Source organism: Labrus mixtus, chromosome 9 (assembly GCF_963584025.1).
Source record: "Labrus mixtus chromosome 9, fLabMix1.1, whole genome shotgun sequence".
NCBI lineage: Eukaryota > Metazoa > Chordata > Actinopteri > Labriformes > Labridae > Labrus > Labrus mixtus.
The window spans coordinates 30,372,890-30,383,803 of record NC_083620.1 but is presented as its reverse complement, the minus strand read 5'-3'; the positions used below and the strand labels follow the sequence as shown (position 1 = coordinate 30,383,803).

The window sequence follows — 10,914 nt, the reverse complement described above, 5'->3', positions numbered from 1 at the left end:
GTTAACCTCTGCCTTAGGTAGCCTGTGAAGAATCAAACTAACTTTGTTTTGTACAAAATCCACTAATTGGAGGAAAAATGGCCACGCCCACTTTTACATATACATTTAAAATAAGTTTTATTTGTGGATTTCAGACTCTACATCAGTGGTTGGGACTCCTATCGGATCACGATACACTGAGAGGGGGGTCGCGAGATGCCTTCCATAACAAGATTAACATTTAAAATGATTTAAAATTGCATATTTTATCCATTATTGTGAAATAAAATGAAAAACAAGTAGTATGATTTTAAATATAAGTACTGTCTTTCAGTCAGATTTATATTGAAATGAGAGTGATGTTTAAAGAAATCCTTTTTTGTTCGAGAAAACAGGATCTCATGACTTGGTCAAGCAACAAGTGCTTTTCAAAATGCTTTTCTACACAAGCTGTCTATCACTGTTAAGTTTTAAAACTCCAACAGTAAGTGATCTTGAAGCAGATAGAGAGCAGTTACCCTCTGTGTGTGTAACTGAATAATGTTCTGAGACGTCAAGTCTTGTTAGTCTGTTGATATAACAGTACTAAGTGGATTTGTACATTTTTACTCAGACATTACCATTTTAAAAACAAGTTATACCTTACTTATAATCTATCTTCTTTTTATCATGAAACTGGGTCGCCTTAAATGTTTAGAACAGATATTATTACAATTTCTTAGGGATGGGACCCAGTTCTGTTAAAGTGACACAAAATCAGCGTCTTCACAATGTGCTGTCTTATCTCAGCTGTTCTGATGCCATAGATGATCGGGTTGAAACAGCTCGGGAACAGCACATACATGGTGCTGATAAAAACACGAACAGCTGCAGGAAGAGCGTTTCTGATCCGATACGACAGGAATGCAACAAGGGCGATGGTCAGGCTGACAGTGATGACCATGATGTGAGTGATACAGGTGTGAAGGGCTTTGACACCTGACTTTCCAGAAGTCAGCACAGAGCTAAATATGACGACATAAGAGGCAGTGATAAAAATAAAGTCAGCCACAGGGTTAAGGAACACCGTCAGTAACCCAGTCAGGTTGTTCATGCTGGTACTTCCACAGGCCAGCTCCACCAAGGCCATGTGCTCACAGAAACAGTGGTTCATCACATTTCCAGCACAGAATGACAAAGTTCCTGCCAGACTGACAAACAGTGTGACCAGGAGGAAGTTTCTTATCACAAGTGGGATGATAAACTTTAAGAACCCTGGCAAAGCCATGTGTTCATGGTAGTAGAGTGGAGTGCAGATGGCAAAGTATCGGTCCAGGGCCATCCAAACCAGCAACGAGGACTGAAAAGATGCAACGAAATGAATAAAATGCATCTGAACCAGGCAGCCAATCAGAGAGATTCCCCTCCAGTCAAACAGGAAGTTAACCAGCATGTTGGGGCAGAAAAACAGTGGGAGGCTCAGATCCACACAGGCCATGCCGGCGATGAGGATGTACATCGGTGAGTGGAGGCTTCTCTGTGATATGATGACGTACAGCAGCAGGGAGTTAGCCAACAGTGACAGGACGAACATGATGAAGAAAGGGAAGAAGAGGACCGGCCTCAGGGCACCAAGTTCATTAAAGGCATTGAGGATGAAATGTTTGTGAGAGGAGATGTTCTCCATTTGCGTTTGAGTTCAGTCAGCCTGGAAACATAAACTCCAAATCAAATGAGTGGTTAACTTCTATATAACAGCAGGGCGTGTTTCTGAAAGAAATGCTTGAAATGAATGCCAAAGAATTCAGATATGATTGTCCTGTAAACAAAGAAGAAGCCCACAACCTAAATAAAATCACTGCACACAGCCCATTGCTCTGTCTGATCAAACACCAAAATAAATCCAGCACAGCTCGTCATCTAATTCAGTTATTCAACTCATCATATCATTCATGTTATCTCACCATGAATACAGATTTTTACGGAGAGGAGTTCATGATCTGTAATGTTTACCCAGCGATCACATTCAAACTTCTGAATGTGTGAAGAGTTTGATCAGTCAGAGAATTAAAACACGAAGTATCACTTTAAGTATATAATATTTGAAATAAGTTTCAGGCTTTGTGAGAGCAGAGAAGCAGCAGTAATTATATTTGACTGCACAGTTTATCGAGGCACACAGCTTACATTATGAGGCTCTGGTTTATGTGTTTTTTTGGAGGTATGTCGATGTATTGCACGTTTTCTTTTTACCTGTAAAAAAAAAGCTGAAGGAATTGACTTCAAATTAGCCAAAAGGTTCGCTTCAATTCAAACTCACAGACACTCACTATATATCCAATATATATAGAGAGAAGCAACCGGGGGAACACCTGTGAATGAGTCGTGGAGATAAAAACATTACAAGCCCTCACCAGGTAACGTGATGTTCTCACTTTATGCCCGTCAGCAGTTTGTAGTGGAGGGATTCCCTCTCTGTTGTCCTGTTCTGCCTTTCTTAGTCCAGAGTCTAAGAACAGAGAGGTTCAGGTGTTCTGCTACGGCAATCCAAAATACAGCATCTTGAAGCATATCTTTCAACATTTAACATGAAGTGGGTCCTCTCTTTGTGCCTGAAAACTTTCCAAAGGTTTATCAGGAAATACATGCAAAAGAAAAATCAAATATTAACAAGAAGCACGTCATCAAACGAATCTCACAAAGAGCAGAGGCGGCTCATTTCTCTGAAGAGAGAACTAAAAAAACCAAAAACATGATGGAATCCAAAAATTCTGTGTAAACAATATTCAATCTGTGTCCAGTTGAGCTGAAGTTTTTTAGACGTATTTCTTTCCAGATTTAGACGGAACAATTCAAATCAGATCAAGAGAATCGCAGACTAGGAAGAGAAAATGAAAAATCTATAAAACAATCTGAGGTGGAAGAATCATCAACACTGCTGATTCTATGCTAGATCAACTGGGAGAGCTGCAGACAGTTTGGGTGTGTAGAGAGAAATCAGAGTTATACTAAGTGATGCTGTTTTGAAAGTTTGTTAACACATCCCATCTGCAGGTTTACGAGGTCTGCTGCTGACTCTCCTACATCCACCTGTCCCAGCTGAACACTGACTCGTCATTTTATCAGCCTCCATCTGCATCTTCATTGGCTGCAGAAACAAAAAGTCCCAATGTGTCATACAATCTAACAAAGAACTTTGTAGGGAAAACTTTGAGCTACAGTAAAAATGACTTAGCTGTAATCACTGGAGGTGAAATTGATATTAACTACCGTGAATCCTCAAATAGTAACCGGCCATCCATGCTGTCAGTACCAGGTCTTTATATGGTAAATGGACTTCAGCTTGTTGAGTCTTCGGACTACTCAAAGCGCTTTTACACCGCAGGTCACACATACACATTCACACACTGATGGTAGAGGCTGCTGAGTAAAGAGTCCATCAGTATTAACTCATCCATTCATACACATTCACACACTGATGGTAGAGGCTGCTGTGTAAAGAGTCCATCAGTATTAACTCATCCATTCATACACATTCACACACTGATGGTAGAGGCTGCTGAGTAAAGAGTCCATCAGTATTAACTCATCCATTCATACACATTCACACACTGATGGTAGAGGCTGCTGTGTAAAGAGTCCATCAGTATTAACTCATCCATTCATACACATTCACACACTGACGGTAGAGGCCGCTGCGTAAAGAGTCCATCAGTATTAACTCATCCATTCACACACTGATGGTAGAGGCTGCTGAGTAAAGAGTCCATCAGTATTAACTCATCCATTCATACACATTCACACACTGATGGTAGAGGCTGCTGTGTAAAGAGTCCATCAGTATTAACTCATCCATTCATACACATTCACACACTGATGGTAGAGGCCGCTGTGGGAAGAGTCCATCAGTATTAACTCATCCATTCATACACATTCACACGCTGGTGGTAGAGGCCGCTGTGGGAAGAGTCCATCAGTATTAACTCATCCATTCATACACATTCACACGCTGATGGTAGAGGCCGCTGTGGGAAGAGTCCATCAGTATTAACTCATCCATTCATACACATTCACACCCTGATGGTAGAGGCTGCTGCGTAAAGAGTCCGTCAGTATTAACTCATCCATTCATACACATTCACACACTGACGGTAGAGGCCGCTGCGTAAAGAGTCCATCAGTATTAACTCATCCATTCACACACTGATGGTAGAGGCTGCTGAGTAAAGAGTCCATCAGTATTAACTCATCCATTCATACACATTCACACACTGATGGTAGAGGCTGCTGTGTAAAGAGTCCATCAGTATTAACTCATCCATTCATACACATTCACACACTGACGGTAGAGGCCGCTGTGGGAAGAGTCCATCAGTATTAACTCATCCATTCATACACATTCACACCCTGATGGTAGAGGCTGCTGCGTAAAGAGTCCGTCAGTATTAACTCATCCATTCATACACATTCACACACTGACGGTAGAGGCCGCTGCGTAAAGAGTCCATCAGTATTAACTCATCCATTCACACACTGATGGTAGAGGCTGCTGAGTAAAGAGTCCATCAGTATTAACTCATCCATTCATACACATTCACACACTGATGGTAGAGGCTGCTGTGTAAAGAGTCCATCAGTATTAACTCATCCATTCATACACATTCACACACTGACGGTAGAGGCCGCTGTGGGAAGAGTCCATCAGTATTAACTCATCCATTCATACACATTCACACACTGACGGTAGAGGCCGCTGTGTAAAGAGTCCATCAGTATTAACTCATCCATTCATACACATTCACACACTGACGGTAGAGGCCGCTGTGGGAAGAGTCCATCAGTATTAACTCATCCATTCATACACATTCACACACTGACGGTAGAGGCTGCTGTGTAAAGAGTCCATCAGTATTAACTCATCCATTCATACACATTCACACACTGACGGTAGAGGCCGCTGTGGGAAGAGTCCATCAGTATTAACTCATCCATTCATACACATTCACACACTGATGGTAGAGGCCGCTGAGTGAAGAGTCCATCAGTATTAACTCATCCATTCATACACATTCACACACTGATGGTAGAGGCCGCTGTGGGAAGAGTCCATCAGTAGTTTCATGGGACACATCGGACATGTTGCTTCAGGAGTTGTCTTATCCACCTCCCTTTAGAGGTCAACAGTCTGAACTCCTACACCCTCAGCACATGCGAAGAAAAATTAAAGGAGTTGGTTGAGCATATAAATCATCCAACTGGGAAACCACAGCGCACAATTTCAGATGTTCGATGCCAACTTCTCCTCCTTTATCAGCGCAAATCATGTTTGTAGAATGATTTGTTTGTAATAGTTATTTGTTTGATTAAGTTCATTGATTTTGGATTGATGTTGCTTTGTTTAAATAAATTCTGTTATAATTTAAGAGAGCAGTTGTTTGTGATTACTGGTGTATTTGCATTGTGATATAAGCTGGGTGAGAAGGCTTTGTGTACGGATTTCATGCCTTCAATTTATTAAATATAGTTATTAATTATTAATAATATTAGTAATTAAGTAACTCATTTGAGACTGATTTTTGTGATATTTTGGTATTTTTTGATATTTTTCCCTGGTTTCAGGGTAGTGCCCCCGAGTCAATTAAACATAGTTTAATGACATTGTTATTTATATTAATAAATAATTAAATATAATTATTAATAATATAACCAAATTTGACTAGATAAAACCCCAACAGTTTGAACTTGAACATGTGACAGTCCGTCATTTCTTGATGAAAATATCTGTCTGCTTTTCTAATTTCAGAGCACACCATGTCGACTTTTCCCAGGACTCATTTTAGCCGTTTTTTACAAATGCACTCCTGAAAAACATTTAGAAAATTTCAGGCCTGCTTCCGGATATTCTCTTGATCTGGCTGTTCAGATATGCACCTCACAGCCAGATTCCCTGTCAGACAGGAGGATGGGTGGGATGTGTCTTGAGGGAAGACATAATGTTAAAAAAAACACATCGTAAGTAGTGGATGAAGCAACAGTCATCTATACTATGCTGTAATCAGAATTATTGCCTTTGTATCAAGGTTGATACAAAGGTTGATGTTAATGAATACACCAACTCTCAGCTGTAGAGACTTCAGGAAAAAGAGAGGGTGGGGAACTCACCATATTGTGTTGACTAGCACTGTCGATACAACAACCGATACATTTCATTTTGCAGACGTTTTAATAGTTTTGTAAAGAATTGGGGCCAGTTTGGACAAAGTTACACCATGAGAGCATCTTCACAATGTGCTGTCTTATCTCAGCTGTTCTCATGCCATAGATGATGGGGTTGAAACAGCTCGGAAAGAACAGATACATGATACTGATGAAAACCCGAATGGCTGCAGGGAGACCATTTCTGATCCGATAGGACAGGAATGCTATGAGTATGATGGATAGACTGACAGTGTTGACCACAATGTGGGTCACACAGGTGTGGAGAGCTTTGACCCTTGACTTTCCAGACCTCAGCACAGAGCTGAATATGATGATGTAGGAGACAGCGATAATGATGAAGTCTGCCACAGGGATAAGGAACACAGACATCAACCCCACCAGACTGTTGACGATGGTGCTTCCACAGGCCAGCTCCACCAAGGCCATGTGCTCACAGAAACAGTGGTCTATCATATTTCTGAGACAGAATGGTAATAATCCTACCAAACTTACTACAAGTGAGACCATGAAGACATTTCTGATCAGAAGAGGGATCACAAACTTGAGAAACCTGGGTAAAGCCATGTGTTCATGGTAGTAGAGTGGAGTGCAGATGGCAAAGTATCGGTCCAGGGCCATCCAAACCAACAACGTGGACTGAAAAGCTCCAAAAAAGTGAATGAAATACATCTGAACCAGGCAGCCAATCAGAGAGATTCCCCTCCAGTCAAACAGGAAGTTCAGCAGCATGTTGGGAACGAAGAACAGTGGAAGGCTCAGATCCACACAGGCCATGCCGGCGATGAGGATGTACATCGGTGAGTGGAGGCTTCTCTGTGATATGATGACGTACAGCAGCAGGGAGTTAGCCAACAGTGACAGGACGAACATGATGAAGAAAGGGAAGAAGAGGACCGGCCTCAGGGCACCAAGTTCATTAAAACTGTTGAGGGTGAAATATTTGTGAAAAGACTGATTTCCTCTTAGTGGCTCCATCCTCCCTCTTCTTGAAACTGACTTGTGCAGGTTTGAATTTGATCGTCCTGAAAACAGAGAAACATTGAAAAGTTATTTCACATCTCCACAGCTGCTGAGTCATGTTTCTGTGAGCAAGGGCATAGGTTTGGATTCAACATTGGGGGGGACAAATTTTCAGCAGGGGGTTTGGGGGTTCCCCCCCAGAGAATTTTGAGCGTCAAACACTTCATTTCCTGCATTCTGGTGAATTTTTATGCAACATTTTGTGTCTATTCTGAATTAATTCATGGCGGAAATGTCTTTACTATGTATAGGAAATTATAATTATTTTTGAATTACTATTAATTATTCAACTGTATTGTTCATAACTTTCTGCATATTCAAAACATTACAGGTGTTTTGGGATGTTTTTTTAGGAATCATGTACATCTCAAATCAAATCTATTAGAGAATGACACCTTGTTATAGCCTTAGTATCCAAAATTTAAAACTACATAAAAGCCGTTGTTATGGCTGACTAATCTTTCACTCACTATTTGGAAAAAATGCGGTCGGATATTCTCTGTCCGACTGCGCGTCAGACAGTTCTCGCCTCCACGTTGTCCATTCATTACTGATAATTGGACACCTCGTCGGGCATTAACTCGTATACTTTGTGGTGTCACTTCTATACAGTTAATGGGACACTAATGCAAACACCAACCTGTTGCTCTTGCTTTGTCTTGTCACTGTCTGCGCCCGCGACCATAGACTGTATAAAGACCACGACTCCTAACCTGACCGGACCTGATCCATTGACCAAGCGTGAGCGAGAGTAACGTGCCTGTGTACTCGCGTGTGACTGTGCGGCAAGGTTAAGATGGTATGGTTCACTATAGGGGTGTCTGAAATGATTGGGAAATGTATTTACAGGTCAGAAGGATATATAAATGTTTTGAGCCCCCCGAAATGTTTTTCATTACCTCTTTTTTCGACCTTTAAAAAAAAAAAATATATATATATATATATATTTATTTTTGAGGGGGACAAATCTACCTTTTCCAAATACCTTTCCCCTGCGCCCCCCCCTGAAATCTACGCCTATGTCTGTGAGGGACATTGCAGCGCTGGCTTTCTACAAACTCTGAACAACACATTCAAAGTTACAAACTAGAGTATGGAGTGGGGGACCGCTTCTGCCTTTACAGTGAGTTTATCACTTTGGATTATATTCCAGTTTCTCTCTCACAGTTTTGATGCAACCTAACATCACATCCATCCACACGTGCGACTATGAGGTGGCACTCATCATTGGACTTTTGGCATCACCGCAATGACACTGACGGAAGCTGTTCCAGAATGTGTCTCGCAAACTGCTGGAGCTGATCACACACACAAATATCCGTCTCTCCTAACAGTCTGCAGTGACCACTACATTAACACAACCACCAATAACACCACCTTTCAGTGTAACCTACATTTCAGGTCGGGTTCTGATGACGGCTACGTTCAACAATTTTGCGGTTTTTATGTGTTAACTTTCTTTGTAAGGATTCCCTCAGACCCTCCATCCAGACCATGCACCCAGACCATCCACCAAGACCATGCACCCAGTCCCTACACCCAGACCCTCCATCCAGACCATACACCCAGACCATCCACCCAGACCATGCACCCAGACCCTACACCCAGACCCTCCAGCCAGACCATGCACCCAGACCCTCCAGCCAGACCATGCACCCAGACCCTCCAGCCAGACCATGCACCCAGACCCTCCAGCCAGACCATGCACCCAGACCCTCCAGCCAGACCCTCCAGCCAGACCATGCACCCAGACCCTCCAGCCAGACCATGCACCCAGACCCTCCAGCCAGACCATGCACCCAGACCCTCCAGCCAGACCATGCACCCAGACCCTCCAGCCAGACCATGCACCCAGACCCTACACCCAGACCCTCCAGCCAGACCATGCATACATTTACAAACAAACAACAGATGGATTTTGTCAGAGACAACAAAGAAAACAGTGCTTGACAAAGATGAGCGCTGGCACCCTCATGTGGTCTCTTTGGACAATGACACACATGAGGGCGAGGCAAGATGTACAGTAATAGAAAAATTAGTCCATAAAAATATAACAAAGATATTCTAGGCTGCGCTGCACATCACATTTTAAGACTACATTCAGAAACAGGTTGGTAGATTAAATTCTCATGTGTGCACGAAGGAGGTTAAACACTTGGTCATGATTAAGGAAAGGTATCGTGGTTTGAACTGAGGGGAGAGAAGGCCTTCAACAAACAGATGTGATTAAAGATATATAAGAAGAACACTTTATAGGGAGCTTTCTATAAACAGTCACCGGTGAAACAATCCCTTCAGTATGTTGAAATGCTCATACAGATGAATTGGAAAATGATAATCCCTGCTCCGTAAGGCCATGCATTAAAACCACAATATATATATATATAATATATAGAAATATAAGGCTAAAAATTAAATATATTTATATCCAAAAATGTAGCTTAGATTTAAAAGATATCAAAGTGTGCAGTGCCAAGGTGTCAGAGTGCAAATGTTCAAATGGTGTCTAAAGAAATCTGCTTTCAGCACTCAATCCTGCTGAGCTGTTTAACTATAACTAAAAGAAGTCATCAGAGTTACCTGTTCTGTGTGTCAGCAGCTGATTCTCCTTCATCCATCCCTCTGTCTACCTGTCTCTGCTGAGCGCTGACTCAGCACTTTAATACCCTCTGTCTGATGCTGCTATTGGCTGCACAAAGTCCGAAACCACTGACTGAGAACCTCAATGAGCAGCACCATCAGAGCCCCAAAAAAACACCAACCAAGATGATTTTCGTCCTTTTTTTAAAACCACAGTTAATATTGTTTACAAGTCCGGCAGGTGTGAAGGGTTAACCGCGTGCCAGCTTACAAGCTTTTCCCACAACTGAGTTATTCAACCCCAAAATTAACAAATCAATTGTTGAATTTTTACCTTAATCGCCTTTATGAAGAGTTTCAGACTGCGCTGTGGTGCCCAGATGATCAGAACTTGTTATTGGACCTAACCTAAAAGTCTGTTGTGCTTATTTTGTTCAGTTACAAAGAGGCACCCAGGGTGTAAGCTAGCAACCAATGATTATCCCCTTTAATGTTTTTTGTTTGGGTCAATATTTGTTTGTTTGGTAGTAAACATTTTTCTAAGCCTTCTGAAAATTTCACAAGTGAGAAATACGTATTGTTAAACATAGAGTCAGCAGCTAACACTAAAGTGAAGCTGCTCCATTGTCCCTTCTGGGCCTCCATACATGTGTGGTGGTGACTGTGTCTGCAGAGACTCTGTCCTCTGACTGGATTTTAATGTTCTGCTTTGTTCTGGTTGACTCGGGACATTTCTGGGTTTCTGGCCCAGAGACATGGTGAGTTTAGGAGTGGATACAATTCAGTGATTGGACGAGATTCAAACCGGTGAATATGACAGACGTGGACGTAGCAGCAAAGAAGAGAAAATATAATCAGAGTGAAGAGAAACACCAAGTGGATAAAGCTCGTTCTAAAACGAGGGTGAACCTTGTGTTGTCTTTTACCCGTGGACATGGAGTTGGTCTACTTCCTGTTGGACAGGCAGGTGACAAACACCGGCGGTTAGCTTGTGCTAGCGTGCGTTAGCTTGCAGTGTAGCTACAAGCAGTAAACGTACACACTACATCCTGCAGTTTGGGTGAGCTTCTGAGGGCGATGAGCCCAGGAGGAGGGGCCCACTTTGAATGTTGTGTTTACATTTCTGCATCAAAAAAT

At 42.1% G+C, this 10,914-nt stretch overlaps 2 protein-coding genes across 2 annotated transcripts; both read right to left on the bottom strand.

Annotated features, from left to right (window-relative positions):
* Positions 1-520: 520 nt before the first annotated feature.
* LOC132980945 (olfactory receptor 52K1-like) lies at positions 521-1,973 on the bottom strand. The gene has a single exon (XM_061047332.1). It carries the CDS (start codon positions 1,643-1,645, stop codon positions 698-700), a length of 948 nt encoding a protein of 315 aa, XP_060903315.1. The 5' UTR covers positions 1,646-1,973; the 3' UTR covers positions 521-697.
* Positions 1,974-6,180: 4,207 nt separating this feature from the next.
* LOC132979979 (olfactory receptor 52E4-like) lies at positions 6,181-7,152 on the bottom strand. The gene has a single exon (XM_061045802.1). It carries the CDS (start codon positions 7,150-7,152, stop codon positions 6,181-6,183), a length of 972 nt encoding a protein of 323 aa, XP_060901785.1.
* Between the last annotated feature and the right edge of the window lie 3,762 nt (positions 7,153-10,914).

Bases quoted from the DNA above. Each gene is read 5' to 3' on its own strand.
- LOC132980945 (XM_061047332.1), bottom strand. From the start codon at position 1,645: ATGGAGAACATCTCCTCTCACAAACATTTCATCCTCAATGCCTTTAAT.
- LOC132979979 (XM_061045802.1), bottom strand. From the start codon at position 7,152: ATGGAGCCACTAAGAGGAAATCAGTCTTTTCACAAATATTTCACCCTC.